The sequence below is a fragment of the Dicentrarchus labrax genome, unplaced genomic scaffold, assembly GCF_905237075.1.
Source record: "Dicentrarchus labrax unplaced genomic scaffold, dlabrax2021, whole genome shotgun sequence".
NCBI lineage: Eukaryota > Metazoa > Chordata > Actinopteri > Moronidae > Dicentrarchus > Dicentrarchus labrax.
The window spans coordinates 7,466,034-7,492,950 of NW_026136716.1; the positions used below are offsets into that span (position 1 = coordinate 7,466,034).

General features: G+C 40.3%; 1 protein-coding gene across 18 annotated transcripts in view; it reads right to left on the minus strand.

The window, feature by feature from the left end:
• Window positions 1-26,917, minus strand: part of dmd (dystrophin) — a 272,939-nt gene that overhangs the window by 98,720 nt on the left and 147,302 nt on the right. For all 18 annotated transcript variants that reach the window (XM_051428356.1, XM_051428350.1, XM_051428354.1 and 15 more), the window contains 11 exons: window positions 25,643-25,721; window positions 23,615-23,727; window positions 22,917-23,045; window positions 19,073-19,262; window positions 14,387-14,532; window positions 6,825-6,925; window positions 6,299-6,410; window positions 6,083-6,196; window positions 5,555-5,710; window positions 5,304-5,474; window positions 2,392-2,574 (listed from right to left, as the gene is read on the minus strand). In XM_051428356.1, coding sequence (XP_051284316.1) covers window positions 2,392-2,574; window positions 5,304-5,474; window positions 5,555-5,710; window positions 6,083-6,196; window positions 6,299-6,410; window positions 6,825-6,925; window positions 14,387-14,532; window positions 19,073-19,262; window positions 22,917-23,045; window positions 23,615-23,727; window positions 25,643-25,721 — 1,494 coding nt within the window. The remainder of the gene's footprint in view (window positions 1-2,391; window positions 2,575-5,303; window positions 5,475-5,554; window positions 5,711-6,082; window positions 6,197-6,298; window positions 6,411-6,824; window positions 6,926-14,386; window positions 14,533-19,072; window positions 19,263-22,916; window positions 23,046-23,614; window positions 23,728-25,642; window positions 25,722-26,917) is intronic.

The window sequence follows — 26,917 nt, forward strand, 5'->3', positions numbered from 1 at the left end:
CTAGATGTAAAATGAAGCTAAATCGGGGAAAAATAAAAAGTCTTCAGAGCAAGTTTCACACGAACAAGCAATTTAAATAGGTGCTCGACAAAAGTGAAATGGACCCACTGATGGTTGTAAGACAGTTGTTGGTGGCAGCATGTGGTTTATAGCATCAACGTGTTTTTAAAAACAGCTTTTCAAAATGCCAAGAGACACTCTTTCTTTGTGGAACAAAGAGACACCTGCTGTCAGGTCCTGTCTCATGGCAAGAGGAAGCAAAAGTCACTCCTTGATCTAAAATATAGTTTGAGGCTGTTGAGGCTTCTTCTACACACAGGGCCACGTCTGAATGTCAGCCTTTTTTCTACATTTCAGCACAGACATCGGTCAATAAACATTACAGAGAGTGTAAAAAGACACAATTTGTGTGAGTTGCCAGAGGAAGCACACACACACACACACACACACACACACACACACACACACACACACACACACACACACACACACACACACACACACACACACACACACACAGAGCTCTCAACATCTATCACTGACTGAAAGGCCGTTTAACTTTTAATGTGAATAACCTCTACTGCATGAATCATGTTTTTGTTTTTCATCCTATTTTTGGTAAGACCCCCCCCCCCCACATCCCTTGTTTCTTCAATATTTAAGCATTTTATTTCAAATGAATTCTACGAAGCCTCTGCCTTCATTCCTGCTGTTTCATTCGGAGTCATACCTTAGGAAGCTGTTGTTTTTCGTTGTGAAACAGAGATAGACACTAAAGGTGTCAAACTGATCTAATCCTTTTCTTGCCCTGTGTCACATATGCCTTCTGAGAGTGTGTTCCCAGCAAAAGACTGCATTGGGATTGTGATCCTGTGGGACTTAGAGCAAATCTCACAGGAGCGGGCAGGTCCGGGCAGTCAAAAAATAAACTGTGGGTCCCGGGATTTAGCTTGCACCCACCCAGAAAGATGGAGACAGAGTCAATAAATGAAGTTGAAAAGAAGATTAAAGCGTGTTTTTACAAAACAACAGAGGCAAGAGGCAGGTCTGGTATTTGGAGAAATTTCTCATTTGTTGTGACACAGCAAAATACCTTTTCACCTGCAGAACAGGAGAAGAAACAAAATCTCTATAGTGCCGGCAGAAATGGTCAGAGTGAGGGTCTAAATGAGAGTGTGGGAGGGTGAAAAAGACAGCAGATTAAACAAATTTTAATTAATCTTATCAATAATGTTGTTTTTATATGTCACTAAATGTTCTACAACATTACCGAGCAGCAGGATGACACATGCATCTCCAAATTAAGAAAGACAATGCATCTTTATAAATTATTTGAATGTACTGATACCGTGATGGGATTTAATGGTAAATGAGCTTCAGTGTTTCTAAACATCAGACAGGTAAGAACTTTATTTATCCAGTAAAAACATCTGGAACATTGGAGCCGTGAGTCCTGAGCTTAATCAGAGCTGTCAGGACATTTTTATCTTGATGCAACGCCATTTCTTTTGGAGAATCAATGTTTTGTTTTGCAAAAGTTTATTATTTTTGTGACAGTTTTGTCACACAGTATTTGTAGTAGGGACATCTAATCGTTAAAGTAAATAACAACAAAATATGGCAACAGCTAGTAATAATGAAAGCACATTTCACTGTCCTATAAACTGCTGTGGGTGTTGCCTCATTGCACAGATTATTACTTATGGACAATGTTTTCAATGTTTCATGAAACGGAACTTCAAAAAGCATCAAAAAGAAAGTTTGCCCAAATTATAAAAAAATATATTTTCTCACTTTCCTTGAAGCAAAACACAATCCCTAGACCTTTCTACTGAAGAGTTGATCCCCTACATTATTATTTATACGTATTTTTTACTGCTTGTATCTTTATCTTTTAATCACCTAATTTCTCAATAAACCTCCTGTTTCAACATTAAACATTAAAACATAACAAAAAATAACGTAACAAAATTAACTTGTTTTTCAAGGAAAAGTGCCTGAAACGCTGCTGCTTGGCTAACCTCGCTCCACCTTAGCTCATCTATAATATACTGTTAAACACCCTCTGAAAACACACACACACACACACACACACACACACACACACACACACACACACACACACACACACACACACACACACACACACACACAAAACATACCCTCCAGAACTGGGACTAATGTATGTGAGCACTGCAGCCTCGGCCTTGACACAACATGTAAGGGCGTTTTCACCTTGGGCACACACACATGAACACACCCACCCACCCACCCCCACTTTAGACATTTCAAGTGCGTTTTGTCTTTACCCAAGCATGCCAAGGTCGTCCAATTAACATTACGGAATGATCACAGAGAAAAAAAGAAACAGGACACAGATAAAGTTCACACCTCCAGAGTTTTACATTTCCCATCCAGCCGGCTGCACAGGCGCAGGTAGTTGGCCGTCAACACGTCCAATTCAGACCGCAAGGCATCGTGGGCCGTGGGTGGAGCCTTGGCGATGAAACTGTTCACGCTGTCAGTCAAGAGTTTGACCTTTAGCTCCTTGGAGTGGACCTCCTCCTGGGCCCTCTGAAAGAGAGACAGAGAACGAGAGAAGTTAATAACACCGCCTTCACTCAAATTAAATGTGTGCATTTATAGTAGTAGTGAGTATGCAAGTAAAGGAAGTGAAAATAAATTATTTTTGCTTATGTTAAATAAGAGTAGTGAGGCTCTGATGTAACAGGACTAACTGACAAATACAAAGTGGATGGCAAGATGCAATTAGAAGCAGATTCGCCCGGGGCGGAGCGAATTGGTGCGTCCATCCATGAGACTTATCCCAGTCTTTCTGAATCTGCTTCATAAACACACATAGACGAGAGGAAAAAGGAGATAGACTGGAGGGAAATAACAGAAAGAGTTCATGCTGAGTTCTGCCAGTGTATCCGTTGCCAGCTAGCTTACAGTTAACTGTACATTTGGTTTAATATAAATCTAGCTGCCCAGCGGTCACATATGAGGCTTCACATGGGCACAGCCATGCCAGCAGCTTTGTGAGGCGGTACATGGGCACAGCTGTGTTTGGTTTACTCTGTCAGCTGGTGTGCTAGCACACTAACATTTCTCTATAACACAGGTGGAGAGCGCAAAGTTGGCACGCACCTGTACCCGGAAAATTGGCCAGGTTAAAATATACCATCATTTTCCTGTAACTTTTGAATGATTTCTGCAGAGCTTTAAACACAAGTGCAGACACAGAGTGCAGATTTTTAGAGTCGGCTGCTCACAATATTCTCAATCTCAAAGTAGAGAAATCTGTTTCGGTTGTGTCGGCTCATTTCCTTGTGAGAATATGCAAAGGTACAAAATGTTTTGCTGTATAATCAGCAGGAAGTCACATGTGAAAGAACAAAAAAGGGTGGTTGACTAAAATGTGTCACGGACAGAGTAGGAAATGTGATGTGAAGTACGTGTTTGTTACAGTATTTTCTTTTTTAGTATGTAATTTCGTTGATTGGATGGAGACTTCAGAGGGAATATACACTTTTTGGAGCTAGCTTTTGAAGTTTGACAAACTGGAACTATTCTTGTTCCATGTTGTTAAGATTTCTGTAAATTTCCAACACCTGAAAGCTATCTTTTGTCAGCACAAACTGTGGCTGAAAAACTGCAATAAAACCAGTAGTGGACCTTGAGTGCAGTTGATTTAGTTTGTGTGCATTAACAAGCCTTTTTATATCAACTAAACTCTTAAAAGTCATCTGAACAGTGTAAGAAAAGAGAGACAGATGGCGAGATATAAAGCAAGAGAAGGAAGGAATATAGAAAGAAAGTGAGGGCTTAATGGATGGAGGGATGGATGCACGAACAAATGAATCAATGTATCTTCTGTTGACAAAGCCACAGAGTGTGAAGAGACAGCGAGAGACGGAGTGAACAAGTAAGCCAACGAATCAATGAATGAAGGAGTGTAGCTAATACTTTCCCAAACGAGGGAGGGAGGGAGCAGGAGACGAGGGGGGATTAGGAAAAGAAACGAGTGAACAGATTCACGAATGGAGTTTCCTTTAAGCTTGGAGCAGAAAGGGGGAGCAGGGGAGGGAAAGAGGAGGTGAAAGGAGGGAGGGAGATTAGCAAGAGCAAGCAGAGTGAAATCAATTTTTAATTTTCAACTCGACTCTCGAGTAAACTTTTTCCAGAAGAGGAGGGGTGAAGGGAAGGGGACTACGACTGCCAAGGCTTTTGGGTAAATCAACGCAAATGGTGCAATAAATTTACATCACAAATACATCGCATTAAAGTTATGAAAGGTAAAAAAGTACGGGCGGAGAATAGGGGAATCGATGCAATTTGATACAAAATTGTGGAATGGCAGGAATGAGAGTGGAAGGGGGAGGGCGGGGGTTTGAAAAAGAGACACAAAGCTGTGAGCGAGGGTACGGGAAGAAGATAAAGACAGATGGAAAGAAAGAAAGAAAGAAGGAAAGAAAGAAAGAAAGAAAGAAAGAAAGGTTTTTTTTTTTTTTTTTTTTACTTCAACAATGAAAGGAGACGCAGGCAGACGGGGGCGTTATCGACCTGGAATTAACCAGGATCAAAACAGAGTGACAGAAAAAAGAGAAAGAACAGCTGCTGCAGCGGCACAGAGTCAGTCAGATCTGGGCCTCCACGGTGAATATAGAGAAGACCGAGATCATGATTATCCAGAAAAAGCCCAGATGTCAGGTAAATCCAAACAGGGCCCCACTGAGACCGAACAGTACACATAACTCTGCATACTTAGGACTAAAACTAAGACACTCAGGCAATTTGGCTGCGAATGATCTGAAAAAAGAAAAGAGGACTTTCTAAGCCATGAAATCTATAGATCTATCCAAACTTGCCAAACAAAGTTGGAATTGCAACTCACCCTCCATGACAATGTTAAATTGGACTTTCTATGCATTCATTTTTGTTTTTGTTGAGCACCTTTTAAACTGCAGTTACTCCACATCTACTGTATACATGTGTGTCCCTTTTTTCAGCACAAACTCAGCTATAAGTCTGACTTAACAAAGTGTAAAGCTGCCAGGAAGCCAAAATACAAGTATAATGACACAGCCACCTGTAAATCTCTAATCACTTACAATATCATTATAGTTCAAGGTTGAAAAATATATTGTTTCACTATTTATACACACAAATACAGCAGAACAATGTAAGAAATACTACTATAACAGTCTATTCATATGTAGAATGAAGTGTGTGACTTGCACACACCTTAAGATTCTCCACAACCTTGTATGACTGCTTTACACACACACACACACACACACCTTGAGCTCCTCCACGGCTTTGCGTAGCTCTTCGGGCGTCTTGTATGTGAAATCTCTCTCCAGGTAGTCTTCCTCTGCCTGGTTGATCCACTCCTGCATCTCCTGCATCTCCTTCCTCAGAGCCATGGTCTTATCAAGGCCACCTTTCAGAGCGGACTTCTTAGCATAGGCCTAGACGGGGGACACACACACAAACATTTTACAGACACATGAAAGCAGGAAAACAGCCCCTCTGGATGAAGGTTACGAACCTGTTTACAGACGTTCTCCCACTGGCCGTTGAGTTCGTCCAGCAATTTCTGGATATAGATGGCAAATGGCGGCTCGGCTTCTTTCTTTAGGTACAGGCCCACTTCATTGATGCCGTTGAGGCTTGGTTGGATGGTGTGGATGTCATTCACCAGAGCCTGGCCAATCAGAGTGCAGGATGGAGGTTACGCAGGTAGAATTGTGAACATATTTCAGAGTGGATCATTTTGTTCTTTATGAGAAATATTTTCTTTACCAGTTTTAAAAGCTGTGTATCTGCTCAATTTCAATCTCATCTTCACTTCCTCAAGGGATTTTTTTAAAGACTGGGGAATTTCTATCCTGTTAACATTTAATTTTTATCTACCCCTTATAAACCTTTTATCAACCTGACCCCATTGAGCATTTTGAGTATTGAGAACTGTTGTGTTGATAATCTCTCAAGTTTGTTTGTTGGTAAGAAATACAAGATATAATGCAACGTTTAAACTAGGCCATTGCAAGTGATGCTTTAATGTCAGGATGCTTACCGTGCACTGCTCTAACTGTTTCTCAAGAGCTTCAGAGTCTCCCAGCGCAGGCCACTCCTCGTTCAGGAAGACATCCACATCCGCCATCCACTTCTTTAAAGTCTTTACATCATTCTGATAAAGACAAGAAATAAATAATTGAAATTATGCCAATTTTTTGTATTATCTGGACTCTCAGCCTGCATACAGTATAGCAATCCCTCCAATCAGTCTCACCTCAAACTGCATCAGTTTGGCCATGAGTTCCTGGATTCTCTGGGCGTTGTCTGCCAGCGTGGTGCCGAGTCGTCTCCAACGCGCCATGACGCCGTCCATCTCGGCGCGATACCTACAGAAGATTACAGAAGCTTATTGGCTTGTGACATATTTCTTTACAGAAGCATTACTAATGCAGACTTCCTGTTTAAACCGCTTCCTGTGCATTTATTGCAGTGATTCTCAAACTTAAATATAGAGCCAATCGATTGTTACATTGGCCTCATGAGCAACTGGAGATAGGAGGTAGAGACAGGAGGTAGGAGCTGCCATATATGTTTAAAAGCGTTTTCATACCCAATAATGAGAAATCACTTTAATTAACTTTAAGAAAGAATGGATGGAAATAACCTGGATGGACCCTGAGGCTGAACCCGTTTGGAACCACTGTACTGCAGAGAGACCATTGCTGGAATCTGCATCACAATCCCATCTCATTTAATTCTCTCTTTCAATGTATTGTACTTCATTATTTCCCATGTCTCACTTCTGGCTGATGTCTGCCGGCGCTTTCTGGAAGACCTGCTCCACAGCTGAGGTCAGGTAGTCCACCTCTCCCTGGTGTTCAGCCAGAGCCACCTCGAGGGCCTGGAGGGGTGAGAGAGAGATGGAAAGATAGAATGAGGAAGAGAGAGAAAGGGAGAGGGAGAGAGGGAGATTGTGTGGTTCATACAGCAAACTTCCATGTGTCCATCTTCTCTGTGCTCATCCATGATTTTACTTTAAAAATTGTTCATTACTGATATTTATACTCTTTATATGTGTATGAGTTAAGGTTCTCACAAAACACATAATGTTAATATTTGAACCCAAATGTATCAAATAATAAAGCCAGAAGTGTATCTGAACACCAACTCAAAAAAACATTTCTAAATAAAAAGCTGTGTAACTGTTAATGTTCTGGGTGGAAATGAATAGTGGAAATACAGCAGGGGCATGGTGGGTGGTTGAGGGGAGTATAAAGAGAGAAAATACAAGTCAGTAGAGGAGGTTGTGAACGCAACAGGAGGAGGTGCAGAGTATAAAATGTCTGGTATAAAAAATGAACAAGAAACACAATGAGCAAATGTGTGCCCCTCATAGCTATTTGGCCAAAAAAGAAAAGTATATATAATAATCAAAAATACAAGCGTTGCATGAGATTGGGGAATATCCAAAAGAAAATAAAGTCAGTATGAAGAAAGACATGAGAAAGCTATTAACAAAAATCTGGAAAGAAGAAATCTCTGAATGTCTCTACTGTCAAGCCAGCAAGGTGCCCGGCTTCAATATTATTAACATAATGAGGTAAAAAACATCTGTGGAACATCAGTCAGTCTTCATCCTGCACTGCACAACTAATCTCCTGGAAACTGATGAAAAGTTATTGAACAGAAACCTCACTGAATGTGGAACTTCAGACTCTCCACACCTCTACATCCTTAACCTACAGCCTTGTTTACATCATTTTGGCAGATGAAGTCGTGCTGCTCTGGCTAACAGCAGTCCCTGTTCACACTGTACAGACTGGATCACTGGATTACTGTTGATACTGAAGAAAAAGCCTGAATCTGATGACTGAGCTGAAATCTGAACATATAAGAGCAACCTTTAAAACGTCATTTCAAAAAAGGGATGTGTACATTCATCCTCGATGGACACTGGATAACCAGATATCCCAAAAAAGAGTGAGTTACATCGCTAATACACACTCTGCCATGCAAAGATCTGTTCTAATATGTATGTATATTTGGGCTCCATGAATCAATCCTCATGCCGCCATTTCCTTGATACATTTAACAACAAGTCTCTGTAGAAGGGAGAGTGAGGGATGACGAGCATGAGAGGTTATGAGGCTGCCACTGACTGTTAACATTTTGTAATGAAAGCCTTTTCACACTATTTGATTTTGCCTACCCTGCTGTGCAGGGTGAATTACAAGTGGATAGGTGAGGGAATTCCTGGTAAACTTTGGGTGGAGGATTTTGTGGAAGAGAGCCTTGTTCACACCAAGGTGGCTCAGAGGCTTAGTTTAGCTTAGTTCAAGCACAGACCCTGGACAGGACATCTGTCACAATCCTTCTGCTGCAACACTGAATCCTAAGCAGGATTCTTTTTACTTTTTAAGTTTTGGGGCTTTGTTTTGTCTTTCCTCCTCCTTTCTCTCTGTGATTTTCATCCAGCTCCGTTGGAGAGCAGGGAATCACCTTCTGTAACTGACTCAAAAAGGTCCCACTTTCACTGTTGATGAATGAGATGAGTGAGCTCCTTTATTAGAGATTCAACAGAAAGCTGGAGAGGTGTTGCAACAATGCAAAATGAATATGGTATACTCTATCAGACAAAGGAGATATTACTATATCATTTAAACACTTCAAAGTAAATGACAAAATGTGTTGTTTGTCATTATCCTCCAAGAAGACCCACACAGTATTTCTCACTCGGTGCTCCTATGGACAGGACGTTGTTTGCTCAGTGCTTTCTCAAACTGCAACAAATGACTGCCACAAAAAAAAAAAAAAACGACTTAGTAAAGACCATTGACTGTTTAAAGAGCAACCTAACACTTACATCTGTTGGGGGTCGATGGCTGACTGTGATCAATCCAAACATCTTACTTTCAGTGTGAAATTTCCTTCAGTTCAGTTGTCAGTCAATAGGCAAAGGGATTTGAACAGCAATCCCCCGTGTCCATGTAACTCTCTCCGTTTACCCATAACACACCGCCATGTCCTCCCTAAGAGGTCCTATGGTGCTACTTCCACCTGCCTGACAACAGTCATAACTCACACTGCCACAAGAGCTCCTTGTCGGGTAAACATAAGTGGTTTTAGGAATACTGATGGTACTGATTCAAAACTATAAAGACTAGAAGCTTAAATTATTGATCTGATATTAATGAAAGTTTCCTGAAATTCACCCTCACTCTGTGCATAGTTGTTGGAACTGCAGAAACACTCGCTTTGGCACAGTGGCTTCTTCCTCACAAATGATCTTTGGCTGAGTAGAGACACACAAACCAGACAACAGCCAAGGGTTATTTTGGCCTCTCATCAAGTCACTCACGGAATTAACGTTAATTAGCGACAGCTGATGTGACCTGCTGCCACCGCCGTTTGTCATTTTAACTGCGTTCCGGCTAGCTGAATGTTTTGTACTCTGCTTTTTGCTAATGAAAGAGAGAGAGAGAGAGAGAGAGTGAGTTAGAGCTGGAGTTTAGCGAATGTAGCTTGTACTCTGTCAAAGTGGACGTTTACCCATTTCACTCAAATGTGCAGTGGTACAGGACAGCAGCAGTGCTACACTAGCAGGCTGACAAACACAGTTGAGTTCAGGGAAGAAGAATCAGCTTTATTTTAGCCGATACTGATTTTAATAATCTAGTATATTACATTAGAAAATTAAAAGGCAGCCGTTTGGAAAATTAATTAATAACACTAATAATAAAGTCATTTCTTTCATCAACATTCATTGGTTCCAGCTTCTCAGTGAGTATTTTTGGTGTTTTACATAGTTGTAAACTGTGTAAAGACAACTGTAGATGCCATCTTGGGCTTTAAGAAGTTAATTGCAGTCTTAAATTGATTATCTAAACAGCCCACCCCTACTCACATCTCACTACATCGCTCTTCTGCAAAATCACAAATGAATCACAAGATGTAATAACACCAAAATTATAGGTAGTGATTGAATGCTGCAATCAGGTCTTTAATAACTTCTACCAGTAGCTGTGGATGATATTAATAATCATCTCTCTTCAAGCTGTCAGTTACCTCAACCAATCAGGGCTGTTTTTAATATCTGCTAGGTCTGCTTTTCTGACAGTAAGTCAGGGTTCAAACCAAGTTCCCACCTGACGGGAGCGCTCATTACTTTAATGAACAAAGTAAGCAGAGTAAGAGGTTGATACTGTCATCTGGGAAAAGGAAATGTTACCGACCACACATGCGACATGTACACACACGCGGGAGTCTTGTCTCTCTGAGCGACGAGAGAGGAAACAGTTGTGCTGAAAATTAATGACGGCTTATCAGTATGCAGAATGAATTCCTAATTATTATCTACAATCAACTTTAATTAATCTCAGGCTACAAGGCTTGATCTCCCTGCTAAGCTACAAGACCATTATCAAGTTTAAAAAGGGCTGAGTCCACACACACACACACACACACACACACACACACACACACACACACACACACACACAAACACAAACACATTCCTCTGTGGTGTGACCTTGACTTAAGTTAAAGATAAAAATCAACCCTTCTAAAACAACAACAAAGTAATAAAAAAGAAGAAGAACTTGTATTCTTTTGACTGGAAATACTGATTAACATTGACACAATGAAAAAAGACTGTTTGTGTGTCTGTATTCATCTCCACATTGTATGCATACTGACACAAACTATATTGGCATTTATGAGTGTGTGTGTGTGTGTGTGTGTGTGTGTGTGTGTGTGTGTGTGTGTGTTTATCTGTAGGTAGATATTGTGATAAACAGAGACACTGATTTGCTCCACTGGGATTTTGCTCACCCGCCTTCTCATAATTGCAGAGTTGTAGACAAACACAAACACACACACACACACACACACACACACACACACACACACACACACACACACACACATCAGCAGCAGACCAGCTCTGGCCTGCTCTCTGCATGCTAAGCAGATGCAAGTCGAGCTCCAAAAAATCACAGATTCTCACTGAAATTGAAATTCTCTTTGCTTGTTTTTAGGCTTCTGAAGGTTTACAGTTTATCTTGCTGTTTTAAAGCTGCTGCTTTAAATTGAAGACTGCAGTTTACAGGATACAGGACAGCAAACAACTGCAAGGCATAAATGTAATGTCATTTTGTATTGTTTATATAGGGATGGCTTCCTGTTTCAAAGTCACAATAAAAGAGGATTTTATTTGCATTTTGGTTCTTTAAGTAGATGTATTCACTCTTAAAGATTATATATACATATATGAGATTTAGCAAGTTTCAGCAAACAACAATTTGCTCTGTAAAGATATAATGGAGTAATGTTGTCCTGAGAGAGAAGGATGTCACATCCTCTCTTTGGCTGTGTTGTTATCCCAGCCTCTCTGTAGTTTACTTACAAAGCTGGTCTGGCCATGTGTGCATGTTTCCACCCGAGGAGAGCGTCGGAAACTTCTGTTTTTCTCATCTATGTCGGTGAATTAACACTTTAACACTACTAGTATTTCCAATACTAGTGTTAAAGTGTTAATAATAATAATTAATAATAGGCCTAATTTATGGAGAACTGATCAACATGATAGAATGACTGTGTTGCTGCTTCAGTTTTTTTTCTGTACGAGTACGAAAGAGAAGGAGCACAAACACCTCAAGGAAACTGAGCTTTCATAAAAACAAGCAACAAGATCTGACAAGAACACCACAACATGCAGAGAAAAGAACAGATGCAACAACGCTGCCCTATGTTGAAGGAGTAGCTGTCTTCACCACTATACGCCTGTGTTTTTCAAACCCAGCAACAAAACTGCTAAACAAGTGCAAGACCCAAAACAGCAGCAGTGTACACATACTGGATAGAGGAGACAGGTAAAAGGGAAGTGCAGGGGGGGGGGTGAGAACAGCAGAGTGGTGAGTGTGACATGACTCTGTTGCTGTACTGATGGAATTAGAGCTGTGGAAATACAGCACACACCGACAAGGTATACACCTACTTCTTCACCTAGTAGTGTGTGTGTAATAGCGCTATTTTTTACTGTCTTTGTTCTGGCAATAACAATAGACTGAATGATCAAATGACGTCACCTTGGTTAACATTATCAGATATTGCCTATTCTACTGTGAAACACACAGTCGATAGTATTCACAGTGAACTGATGAAGACCAGCAGAAATTATGGTAGTGTATGTGAGCTGGTGGGTGTGTCGTATGTATGTCAGAGGTCTTGAACTGAAATTGGCTTGGGGCCACCGTTGGTATTGTCATCTCATAGGAGGACCACTTCAATGTTCAAGTGCTCCAAGAAAGCGTAATATTCTGATGATATTTTTGTTTGAGGGAGAAAAAACAATCTCGTCTAAGAAAGTAAATATGGATGGAAATGGAAGGAAATAAATATATAACAGGGGAAAAAAATACTAATCATAGTAGTAATGGGAGTTGGAGGCTTCTGAAGGTTTACAGTTGGTGAGCTGCGATTATAATTTGCAAAACAAGCCCTTGGCAAACATTCCCAGCCTCAAAGGCAGGGGGAGTACCTCATTGGTATATTTATATATCTTAAGTTATCATTTTTAGAAGATCCGGTTCATTCAAACTCAGTTTCTTTCACTTTTTCAGTTTTTTTAAGATTGTATCCAAACAGAAAAAAAAAAACACACATACTGGAAAATGCCGGCCAAAAAAAAAAAATCTCCTTTGCCATTAACACTTAGTTATGTTGAAAATGACCTCTTCTTTTTAAAAGGACACTCTATCTGCCTTAATGATTCGTTCTACGGGGATTTTATGTTTACAACGGTGATTTGGGGATGTCCTGGTGTATCAGATGCATGCAATTTACTCACTAGGTTGTGGGTATGAATCAGACTCTTGGTTAATGGGGCATGTCATCTGTTTTCTCTCTCTTCTTTATCCTCTGCCAGCTACCTCAAAGAGCAGCAGAAAAGCATCCTTTAAAAGAGTGCTGCTTTGGCAGTTTGGCATCGCCAGTGGCAATATAACTTTACTACTCGCAGTAAAAACTGATTACAGTGTTATACAGCCCCACAGGATTATAGAGCCAGCCCCATTTTGGCATTTTATGGGAATTTGTAAACAGATCTGAGGAGCAGTGTTGTCAAGAGAAAACACAGTGATACAGAGCAAATCCACCTATCAGCTGAATCACTTTTGCTCCTAGTGGATGATGGGATACCCACCTAATAGCATAATTACCAGTGATTCATACCAGATAGAGCTGCTATTATACCAACCTCCAACATTACACTACACTACACAAACTAAGCCCTGATAAGTTAACTAATAAACTAAAATAGTTCCAATGTCTTTACATATTCAACCTTTGAAACAATGTAAATACGTTTAATGTTTTTAAATTGTCAACTGTTGCTAAAGAGTCAGTGTTGAAGTGTCAGTTGAGCACTGAAAGGCTATCAGTATAGTATATAGTATATAGTATAGTATCAGTCAAAGTTTAAGCATTACCAGTGCCAGTCGAAGTGTAAGAGATGCAAAGCATTTTAAGTATCAGTTAATGCTGAATGAATGTGCTAAAAGAGCCATACCAGGCAGAACTTAAGTTTTACTTTTACTTTTCCGGGGGAGCTATTACGTTGGTGCTCCACTGCAGAGAGAGGAAAGCTGTCTCAGAGACAAGTTATAGAGCTTTTGCCTTGTGGCACTGGCCTCAATTTTAGAAGTCCCTTCATCCAAATCAAACTCACAGCATTTTTTAAAGCAGCTCATAAAAAAAAAAAACCCCCCAAAAACCCCAGAATAAATGAATGTGAACTGGTTAATTTAAATGTGTGTGAACTAAACATTAGAAGAAGAAGAATCAGGTCCTACCACCTTTCAGCCTTTCCTACACACTAGAAGCAATGGGCAGCCCAGGGAGCAACGAGGGGTTCAGTGTATTGCTCAAGGACACTTCGATACAAGGACAGGGTGAGGATGGGGATCGAACTGCCAAACCTGCGGGTAGTGGACGACCTCTAACGACTGAGCCACAGCTGCCCTAAGCTAGCTCTTGTGAAGTGTAAACTGTCACAAGTTGCGTTGTGTTTTCCCCTCCAGCTGCAACATGACAACAATATAAATACTGATCGCTTACTGGAGATATATGAATAAATATTTACATCATATAACAATAGCCCATTATGTACGGTACGGTTTTGCTATTTCTTCATACTGTGTGAGTGTAAAGCCAGATTGTACCTTCACATCAAAAGCATAAAGATTGTTTTAACACTTATATGGCACTGACAGCACATAACCTCAAATTATAATACTTCTGAATGCACTCAAACTCCAGAAAAGATATTAAAACAGGGATAATCACTCTTTACGTGTGTGGGTACCTGAACGTCCTTCAGTCTCTGTTCCATAATAGGATACTCTGTAACGGCTGTGGATGGGATGGACAGCTTGGCCTCACATTGTTGTAACCATGCCAACAGTGTCGATATGGTTTCCTTATAACGAGCCGGGGGCAAGCTCTCCAAAACTAGAGACAAACAGGAAGAGACAGAGAGATAAATCAGAGAGGCTGTCAGGTGATCAATGCTTTTGTACCACTGCAAACTGCTACGACTTTAATATCCAAACATATGCACAGATACCATCCAGAATATATATTTAATTCATATAAATTGTCTATCCTCCAGTGTGAGGGAAAACCTGCTGATGCTGCTGTTCTAGCTGCTGTTTACAAAGTTTGCTGGTAAGTTTGTCTTTCTGAAATAATTTTTGGTTCATTTACTACTTTTGTACCTTTGTGTACAATTGTAAAGAACCTACTGAGAAACAAAAGCCGGTTTTTGCTGCTCGATTTAAGTGCACCAGTTAATTAACACAAATAACCACTTCTTTCTATCGACAGGCTGGAATCACTGACAATGGCATTAGTCTTCCACATACAATCACATCTCTTCCTTTTTTGGAGTACCTCAAGGGTCAATTATATGTCCTCTTATTTTACACCGTATATGCTTACTCTAGGTAATATTATTCCCCACCATCGGATCCAATTTCATTTTTATGCTGGCGGCACCTTTTAATAAAGCCCACTGAGCTTGGTATGCACAAGCCGAACTGTCTAGTTGAAGCCAAAAACTTGATGGCAACCTCTTTTCTTCAGCGACGTCTAGACAAGACAGCTATTCTCATTAGTGGCCCTCATATATTTCTAGACAGGTGCACACATGCCTTCATCTTGCATCATGTCTTGATTATTGCAATGCGTATATGTAGATGTTTTACATGTGAAATATACTTTATTCATGAATACTTTTGACTCTTGCATTTCACACAGTTTATGACTTTTATATCTCTACGATTACTACTGACTTTTTTCAATGTATGTAAGTATTCAGTAAAGCTTCTCTGATTTGATGTGAAAGAGATGTGCTGGCCTGACCTGAACTAACTTCAGAGGCAGATGAAGAAAGAAAGCCACAAAAAGAAGAGTGCCACTCAAATAACTGCTGCATTGCTTTAAAAAATATTCTATTCTATATGCTTCTCAGCTGTACTCATCGTAATTCAGCGCAGTAATCTGTCCACATCCATTCTTCTATGAGTAGTTGAATGTGTGTGTTGGGTATCGCACCCCTGGTGTGGGTGAGAAAAGCGCGGTGTGTGGCACGAGGGAAGAAGCTGTCTGAGTAAGTTAAGAATTATAGTTTGTCTGTTTGGCTGTCAGCATCTTTCTCTATCTTTTCTTCCCTCTCCAGCTGCCTCTCCTTCTCTTCCTTTCTTCCCACTCTCTGCATCTTTGTCTCTCAATGTCTTTTCCCTCAGGGTCATTTTTCGCAGTGGCTATATTTTTTGTATTCTCATTTCTTTCGATCATTCCCTCCCTCATTGATATAAATAGCTATCTGCTCTTGTTTTGTCACAGCGTCTGTCTGATTTAGTTTTCCTGGTCTTGATGACTGCAGCTTTCAGCTTCTTTTTCTATCTCATTAAGTCTCATTGTCATTGTTTTCACTGAGAAAGCCACAGAGAGTGTCTCTCTCACACACACACACACACACACACACACACACACACACACACACACACACACACACACACAGTGAGAGTAGCACTACAAATTGAACTAAATGACTCACTTTCACTTGCTGCTTGCCATGAAGACAGGTGACAAAGTGTAACCACATTGGTGAGAGCCGACTGTATGTTGTCACACACGAGTCTGAATCACTCGACTTGTCAACCAGCTCTGAAATGTGAGCATGTTAAGTGATGGGGTGACACTCAGCTCTTAAAATTAGAGCCTTTGAACGACAGTTTCCTTGATTCCTTTCACTGGAGAACATAGAACTTGAGACTTTACTTCGGCATTACTTGTTAGCTGGGAGGAACCATCAGAGCCCTCTAGGTCCTCAGAGAGAACCTAAGGTAAATCCAAATCTAATTGTGAAAAGTATTACTTCATCTTTTTATATCAAATTAAATGAAAATGAACCCCACTCAACTACAATTTGTCTGTGTTAGAAAAATCAAGCAGAGAAAAAAAATACAATTTTGAAAATTTTACATTTATCCCAATGTAATGTCCTAAATTGGTGCCAGCTCCTGATGTATCAGAAACCATAATACTGATTTCCTGAATGCCATCCATTCATTCATTTAATGTCTGGCACAGCTAATGCTAAGTGTATGTGTATAACAGTTGTTAAAGAACTGGTATGTAGGATTAAGTGGCATCAGGAAGTATAGTTGCAGATTGCTTCACTCTCCCTTTTCAAGCACAAAGGAAAAACTAAGATGTCTGTGAAATGCATGAAAGATATAAACGCCCCTTTTTAAATTGGGTGCTTGGTTTGTCTGCTGAAACATGGCAGTTCAACATGTCAGACTCCATGGAAGGCTCATTCTAAGGTAACAAAAACATAAAGGTTCTTATATTCAGTCTAATCAAAAGATAGTTATGCATATTATATTCCATCTCTGCCAATAGATCCTTTAACACAGTGTGAAATGGAGGTAACACTGGAAACCTCATGAGTTATTTGCTTCAGAATTAAACTAAACATTTGAGAACTAAAATGTACTAAAATGTACCGGCTGCAGTGCTGTATGGATCTCCCTTCTGTCCAAAACTCTCTGCTTTTACATGTATGCCATATCTAATTGGTCATTCAATGCATCCATGTCTCATAAAAATGTATTAAGTTGTTCCTCGGTCTGAAAATAAGGCGCATATAAAATGTCAGGTACATCTGGACTTTGGCCCCACATTCAAATATGTGTTTGATATCAGCATAAAATCTAACAATATGATTCCTAACAGATCTCCATATGGAAATTCTCGTTTCTCTTGGCCTTCTCTACACAGACATCAGAGGTCAGTGTGAGCATAATTAAGCTGGCAGAGATTCAGTGTCTCACCCAAGGATATGTCAACAAGGTAGATGTTTGTTACACCCGGGTCATTCAAGGCAGTCTGGCCAGGCAACCGGCAGTGCAATTAGTGCTATTGTACTATTCTGAATATACTCAAAGTTAGTGGGAGGTTAAAAAATGTTTTCAACTCAGCCTGGGAAATCAAATAGTAATATTAGCAGTACAGCATAAGAAGTTTTTTTGGCAGATTGATTTATTAAAGAACCTTCTACCAAACGGGATGCTGTGCCATATCAAATACATAAATGCTTTGTGGGGGTAATTGGAGAGCGGATGATACGGAAACAGTACTGTATTCATCCCTGCGTCTACCCACACTGAAAGACGTTGCTGTAGGCTGCAGATCTGTTTGCACGATCTCAACGCATTCGTTCTGTTTTCCAACAACCACAACTAGTGTGTCTGTGCTGATTCTTGGGGTGTTGTTGTTGCTATTGTGGGCAGAGACATTTGCCACTCTAAATCTGTCTGATACAGTGTGTGGGCTATAGCAGACTGTCAAAGCTGACTTTCAACAGTGGGAAACTCAACAGTCACTTATACGTTAAAGTGCTGGATCCAGAGTCCCACACAGGTCTGGCTACTCTGTAAAAATATGGAAGGGAGATGACGATTTTTCTGTTTTGACAAGATTAGGAAGTGGAACTCCACATCAATCTCAGACTACACATAAAAAGTACCATTCCTGGTGCTATGAGAGTGCTTGACAATGATCTCTCTCCTTCCCTCGTTTCCTGTCACTGTCAAAAATTAAAGCCACCTGAAGTAAACATTGATAGACGCAGTGTGCTCTTTTTCACACCGTTGAATAAATCAACATAAATAAATAGGCTGCATATGCTTTACAGACTGTTGTTTAAACCCAATTATATATTAACTGAATAAATTCATTTAAAATAGGGTGACAGCTTGCAGCTCAGTTGTGGCCACACCTGAAAAATACCTGCGACTCAGCATCATGTGGCGTCAGCATAGTCCACAAATCTTCAACGAACGAAAACAGCTGGTTGTCCAGATCAATACTTTATGAGTTTCTGATTGATACCCTTGGCCCCCGCGGTGGACGCAGTCATATTTTTTGGTTTTGTTTAGAGACTGGAGAAGAGGCTACTGACTGGTGTTTTATCGCTGGTGCCTGTTTTTCTTTGTTCTTCACAAATTCATTGTAATGATCAGGACGACAACTCTTCAGAGGTTTTGGGAAACTTTAAAAGACTTCCACACCGCAGACACACTTGCACACGTCTTTTATGCTCACAGACGTGGTGATGTCATCTTCGGCTTGCATACCCTCGTGCTGGGTGGCACAGCGCCAGTCATCTTATCGGCCTTATCCCTAATTCAGGCATCGTTGAGTCCCCACATGTCAACAGTCAACTTAGTGTATTGTCATAAATGATAAGAGTGATGTCCAAATCTATGAAAATAAGACCCATGTTCAGAAAAATAAAACTTTCCTGAAAATGTTAAGAATGCAGCACTAACAAACTCTACCCACCAGCTTTTGAAATTGAGGGCATGTCTACAAAAGCGAGGGCCACAAGGTGCAGTAACAAGGTCAACTCGTATGCTCTGAACTAAATGAATTGCTGGGATTAAGTTTTCGCAGTGATTCAGCGTCTCTCCTCTCTCACCCAATTGTAGCTGCCTCTCTCTCGCCCTCAGATCCTCCAGCACCTTGTGGTAGTGCTCTTTGAAGGCATTGATGTCGGCATCCAGGAAGGATGAAGGCTCCTCGCCTTCCTTTTCCTCCTTCAGCTCGTTCAGACGCTTCTCCAAGAGCTCCACCTGAGGCTCCAGGGCGGCCAGGCGAGCCACCTCCTCCTGCGGGGACAAGGAGGTGGAGAAAGGGTCACTTAATGGATGAACCGATGAGGGAGAAAGTGTTGGTCAACCATACAGGCAAACTCCTATGTTGTTACCATGGAGATTTTGGGTAGAAAAAAAAATACAATTATGTATAACTATTCCATATGTCCAAACTACTCTAATAAAAACTGATCTGTGGAAAAGTATTGTGTTTTCATTTTTAAAGTTCCACTCCATTTACCTTGTGCTTAATCAGTTCTATTTTACAGAAATGTTTAAATACACTCTCAACTGTTAATGAATAGGAAGCCAAGCAGGAAATTGGACCAGCTCAGCAAAACTGAAATGTAGCCGTGAAACTATTTCTCTTCAAACTGTACAAAGAGAGCAGAGGGAAAGAAAACCCTGCTTTATCAGCAGAGGAAGGGGGGGGGGGGGAACAGTGTGTAGTTAAATTATTTTTTCTATACTTTTCAACATCTGGTTTATGTTCACCCCCGCAGTAAAAACCAATAGTTGATGTTATATTCTTGTTTTGATCTCAAGCCAGTTGACCATCCGCTGAGCCTCACGCTCCTTAGTTACTGTTGCTACAACTTTTTATGTCTTACAAACCTTCGGATCCAGCAAGGCACATATAATTCACAATGATCACAAAAAATATCTAGTCATTTTTTTGAAACGTTGTGTCCTGGATTTTTGACAGAGGTAGACCAAAAAGAGGCATGTCATTTTTAGCTGACCCTTGATTTTGTCACCTCATTAAGCTAAGGTGAGGTCAGTGAGTGGGTTGAAAATGTCGTCTCTCCGGCTGTGTCATGGACTTTGTGGCTTTATGTGATATTGTGCTGAAAGACTGAGGCAACAGCTGCCTTGCACTTTTGGTCTTTTATTTTATCTAAGTCAAAAACATAATAGACAGAGACGTTCACTGATGTTGCACTCAAAGTATGTTCAGTCTGTTGTTCAGACTATACACCTCTTTTAATTGCACTCTGCCGGTCAGCCATCACAAAAGGTAGATGTGAACAGAGGTGTTTGAATGAGCTCCTTATCGTTATTCTCAAAGAAGGCCTGTTCTTTAAAGTGGATTAAACCACAAACATCAGCTGACAGCTGTGGAGTTGAACGTTATCGGCTACAGATAGCGTTGACACAGAGGGGTGGTATCAGTAAAAGTGGCAGTAACAGGCTGAGAAGGTGGGCTTGATTAAAAATAATGACCTGCGTGGGTTTGTCTGTGTACCAGCCATGTAAATGATTGATGTTATGAACCTTTCGGAGTTAAACAGAATGTTATTTCAGACCAGTCGAGATTCAGTTCACCTTTGAGGTCCATCAGCTTCCAGACAAAACGACTTACATTTGCATAAAGCATAAAGTCTGATCTGAGAGAAAAAACACTTGGCCTAATATCTTAAAGCTAACAACACTGGTATCTTACACCATGGCTCACGTACACCATTTTGTTCTTCCAAGGCTGTTCTTGTATAACCCCAAATTGTAATTTTTACATTACTGTTTGTTTTATTAGTAAAGTGAATAGTTGGATTTGCCAAAATGTAAAACTATTAAGTTTCTATTGTTATTAAACAGGAGGAAACTGTCGCTTCCTTGGGGACTACTTTCAGTGAGGGATGATGTTTTTGGACAACAATGGAGCTCTTTGGCATAGAGGACTAAGATATATCAGGCTTTGGCTACACACACAATACTAGGTTGGAGTTTTAATACATTATTAGTTTTCGTCTTTTCATAAAATTAGTTGAAAATAAGAAAAATGTAGAATGTCAGCTTATCCTTTAAGCCAATTAGCAATTTAATTTCAACTCAACTTTTCACATTACATAAATGGGGATACTGAGGAGGATCAGTCCATGTGAGTTGCAGGATAGAGCAGGTAGCAAGTTAATATTCACTGAACTGTCCTGGGGTGAAGGCTTTGAATGGAGCTCAGTCTTATCCCCCTGTAACTCTCACTCTAACACTCCAGCCTAAAGAAGAGAAACACACTCCTTGTTCATGAATAATGCTAAAAAGCACAAGCATTTAACCTCGACAGAATATATTTTTGAAAGACAACAACTGGCGGCATGATTTGCCACTGGGAAGGTCGTTTTAAAAGTTTCAGTAAATATTTTATTTTCTCTGAAGGCTGTATGGCTTTAATATAAAGACAGGAACTCAGAAAGTATTTATATGTTGGAGAAAGTGTGTGTTCTCCATTTGTGTCTATGTGTGGGGGAGTGAAAGTGTGTGGGCACACTTTCTGAGGGAAACCTTGTTTGTGTGAATTTGTCTGCAGAGGAAAGCTAGACATATCTTCGAAGAAAAATCAAGTTTCAGCACTGCATCTCTTTTTTCTCCCCAGCTTCATCTGTTAACTTTCTCTCTTCCTTCAGCCTTTATCCATCCACATTCTTATTTCTATTTAACTTTGAAAGCTGCCATTCCCCCAATCCTCCCTGTTTTCTTTCTGAAGTGTCTGTGGTGATGACTCCTCTCTATACCTTCCTTTCTGTCTGATGTCCTTTTTTCACTTTAATTATACCTTACTTGTTCCCATCTCTCCTTTTAGAAGTGTTTCTAGAACTGTCTGTCACTTCCTGCTGTTTAGATGTTAACAAAATGAACCTCTGTGTCTGCGTCTGTGTGTCTGTGTGTGTGTGTGTGTGTGTCTGTGTCTGTGTGAGTGTGTGTGTGTGTCTGTGTCTGTGTCTGTGTGTGTGTTTTATGCCTGTTATTTGGTTTAAAGCAGGGTCCTTAAAAGTCTGACACTGAGGGGACCCAACTGTGTCCCTCCCCCCAAAATTGGAACTATTACAAGTATGCTGAATTACCTATTAGTGGTTACTTTTTGCAATGTACCCATGGACGTACAGACAACTGACACCGGATTACTTTTATACTGATGAAAACCTAAAATAAATATGATTCTCTGGCAAGTTCTGCAGTCATAAGGAGTGTCTTAGTTCTACAATTTCTAAATCTCTTTAAATCTTATTAATTAACACAGTATATCTGGTCTGTTTAATCTGTACAGCCAAAAAAAGAAGTAAAAACTGACTAGTTGTGGTCTTTACATTCAATTTGGACAGAGCCCGGCTGCTGGCTTTTCATGTTAAGTGTAGACTTCTTCAGTTGGATGTCCTCTGAGAACTCCTTTAATAGTTTTTAACAAAAGTTACAACACATTAGTGGCTGCACTTTCATGTGAGTAGCATGTTGGGAAGAGTAGGTGTAAGTGTTTGAAAGGAAAAATTGGAGAATAGAGAAGAAAAACAATTAATTTAGTCTGTGTTGGAATGAATGCATAAATAACATAAAAATACTTACAGACAAATTCTTTGACAAACAGATGCATGAAAAGAGACAGAAATGCAAGCAAGCCAAATAAATAAAGTATATGAAGACAAAATTAAGATAAAGAATAAAATAGAAAATTAAACAAAAGAAAATGATAGCTAACAACAAATGGATTTCAAGAGAACCAAATCCAATGCGGTGTGAACATGAATGCCATAATGTTTAGGTTCATTACATGTGTGTTTATGCTTTAAAAGCGTGAATGCACATGTATGAAGCGATGTGTATCAGTGTGGGTCTGAGCAGGAAATAATGGATCATCCTGGAGAAAGTTTGCACTTATAAACACTTAATTCCACTCACCCGGCATCGGTCAAGTTGTACTTTAAGTGGTTCTGGTTCAGAGGCTGGAGGCGCCTGGACTTTGAGCCAGTTCTCACTATTGTCAACAGCCTGCTCACACTGCTCATACAAGCTGTAGAAGGCCAGTACCTGAAGGACACACACACACACACACACACACACACACACACACACACACACACACACACACACACACACACACACACACACACACACACACACACACACACAGTGAGAAACCCATTTTGAATATAGGTTAAGAAAAGCCCCTGTTCAGTTCCCACTAAAGACACAAGCAAACACCCACGCAACATCTGTCTGACAAACTCTCTCCACGATTGCAGTCGCGCTGTGTGATACGTCACACTCACCAAACTCCATCCACAGCTGAGTGAGTCATAGCACATTGAAATTCTCATTCTGTACCTGGATGGCAATTTTGTTGTTTAAAGTCTACACATAGTGAAAAGGCTAGTTAGAGCCTCTCTGTGAAATTCACCTGCCTTTTGGACTTTTTGAGAGGCAATATGGGATGACTCATATGTTTCAAGTAGAGAAACAAACAAAAACATGGTGGTATAGAGCATTAACATAAACATATATAAACGTAAATAAATATAAAACCATCCGACTCATATTATGGACAGTAGCAGTTAAAATAACAATAACTGTTGTAGATAATATTAATGATAATAGACCTTTGCCTGGTAAGCCAGCCATGCCAGCCTGTCTGCCAACAGGGCACAGAATCCCACCCAGCGCTGGTTCAGCTGCTCCGCTGCCTGGGCAATGTCATCAGCACGACTCCCCTCTGGGGGGGGGGGCAGACAGAGAAAGAGAGGGGGCTGTCACACACATACACATACAAAGTGATACATGCTTTACAGTTCACATGGGCACGACTAGTCTCTCTGTGGGGGAGTGGGGACAGACATAAATACACACACACTCTATACACACAAAATCTGGTGAATGTCATCTGTAGGAGAGGTGAGGCGAGCTATCAATATTCTGCACAAAATGTGAGCTCCAAAAACTGTTTATCTGCCTGCCCACTGAACACAGAGACACACACACATCTCACTGTGCATTCATACTCACCGCTAACTGACATTTATTTTTGATGTAAATGGCCAATTTAAAGTGTGCGCAAAACATCAGTTCCCGGAAAATGAAAACCTCCAAGAGGTTCCAGGAGGGAGAAATCAATGCTGAAGTTGTACAAAGATAGATTCATGTTCCTGCCTCTTAAAGGGCAAACTGAACCCCATTGGCTGCATGATAACTGGACCTGGAAGAGCAGCATCCTGGCTCGCATGTCTCATCCGGCTCGCAAACAGGCTTGAGAACGCTTCTTCTTCCTGTAATCGTACCTCAATTATCTTCCATTTACATGTCAAACATTTGGCTGATTCCATTTTTTATTACAGCCTATTACGAATACAACAGCACAATGCTTGATGCTGGATAAGTGCCATCACATGTGACCCTGAAGTTAAGGCCGGTTCAAAAAAGAGTAAGTATTTGTAACAATGGAGCCATGACCTCCGTTTTAAAATGCTGTTCTACAGCATATTTTCTCTTACTTTCAACAAATCCGACGTGCAGAGCCAAATCAACAGTGTATTAATCCTAATAACAAGTACAGTGCGTATCAAAGCCTGACACATCTTATTCCTCTGTGCCATAGAGTTGTTGTCCAAAAACCTAAAAGCTTACCAGTGAGGCACAGTGTCGCACTGGGGGAAATGTTCTTTTTTGATTTCTTGTCAAGAGTTAGATGAAAAGATCGTTACCACTCTCATGTCTCTCTGATAAAAGAAACAGCAGAGAATTAACTTAGCTTAGCATAACAACTGGAAGCAAGGGGAAACAGTTAGCCTGGCTCTGTAGAAATGTAATGAAATCCACCTACCATCACCTCTAAAGCTCACAAATTACCATGTTACATCTTTTTATGCAAGTTGTGTTTTTTATGGGGGTTAATGTGCTGGACAGAGCCATACTAGCGGTTTTCCCCCCACTCTTTCTGCTAAACTAATATAGCCCGCAGCTGACTCTAGCTTTATACTGAACAGACAGACGTAAGAGTGGTATTGATAAACCCATCCCAATATGAATGAGTGAATTTCTGATTAAATGAAAGTTTTGTAACAATGTTAATATTTACTTTTATTGATGAGTTATAAATGAAGTAATGTCATTATTTTTATCAATGAGTAATACTTTATGAATAATGGAGTACATTTTTAAAACAACCTGCCCACAAGTTTACTTTAATCTGGTTCTTCCCGGGTTGAATCACCTCATTTACCATCATATTGCAGTAAGTGAGTTGGGTAATGTTCTGGTATGTTTCCTTTGTATGATAGTTAGAGCCAGAACTGGAATTAATAAAGAAAAAAGAAAAGTGAAAAATATAAATGTTGAGTGTTTTTCTGCTTTCAGAACCTCCAACAATTGCACAAGGACAGAGGAGAGGGCAGACGAGAAGAAACATCTCTCTCTCTCTCTCTCTCTGTCCGTTTCTCTCTCTATCAGTGTTTCTATGGAGACAAGGAGAGAGGGTGGGACAGGTGGAGGCGTTGCCATGGGGACAGACAGGGTGTGCGTGCATGTGTTTGTATGCATGTGAATGAGTGTGTGTGTGTGTGTGTGTGTGTGTGTGTGTGTGTGTGTGTGTGTGTGTGTGTGTGTGTGTGTGTGTGTGTGTGAGTGCACGTTACCCTGTTCGAACAGGGTCTGCGCCGTGCGCGTTGCCTCCTGAAGCTTTCGGTACTTCTCTGGCCGCTCTCTTTCTATCGCCTATGGCAAAGAGAAAGAGAGGGAGGAAGAGAGTGATGGGGCAGAGCGAGAGATAGGAAGTTAAAGGACAAGCGACAGACAAGGAGAGGCAGGAGGACAAAAAGAGCAACAGGCCGACAACAGGAGAATTATTATTTATTACAAAGAAAGATAAAAAAAAAACCCAAATCAATGTCCAATTCAACCGAGTATTACTTGCACAGAATAAGAGGCCCTGTAGCTTTCATCCACCTCTGATCTTATTCTGCTGCGACATTTAGTACAAGCTGAGCATGTCTGGTCATTTTGCTGGCAAACAAAGGAAAAGATTGAGGATAACAGATGGGTCATTGATCCTTTTAAAGCCTAATTCTGGGAAGTTTTAATATTTTACCAGGAAATGTTTATACTTTGTTAAATAAACACTTGTGGAAATACACTTGCTGTAAATTCTCATATAAAAGCAGTTATAAAATAGTAAAAGCAAGGGGGTGGTGACAGTAGATACACCCGACACAACTTTTGTCATATGGATGGACTTAATGCAGCGTAAATGGACATTATACTCAATTTATCAAGAAAGAGGTAAACATGGAGGAGGATTAATGAGGGAACAGGGGAAATTAGAAATAATAATATAAGCCAAATAAAAGCCTGGTTCTCTCTGCCTCTGGTAAATAGACAATTAGGAACTTACAACACTCACTTACTTCCTAAGACTTAGATGACAATAAGTATATCACTCTTATGTCTGTGCATGAACATGGATCTACAGCCAGGAGTCGGTTTGGCATATTCAGTGTACGGACATAAGAGCGGTATCAACTTTCTCATCAACTCTCAGCATGAAGTGGATAAACTCTGAAATGCCTTTGAAAGGTAAGATGCCCAGGGCTGATTAGCAGCATGCAAAACACTTACTACCTACAGAAAACAACTTGAAAAAGACGCCTCTCACTGCAAAGACTGCACTCTGTCTGATCAGGCTTTAAGTTATTTCACAAGAATGAAGCAACATTTTTTTGAGAAAAATCACCACATTTTGTGCAACAGAAAACTATTATAACTAAATCCTTTTTGCGACTTATCATGGGCACCTTGAGGAGTCCTGGCCAAGAAAACCATTCTAAAGGTTGTTTTTTATGTCACTATACTTCTGTATATCTGTATAGTATGTATGGTGTAATGGTGTATATGCTGTAAGGGAGTTGAATGCA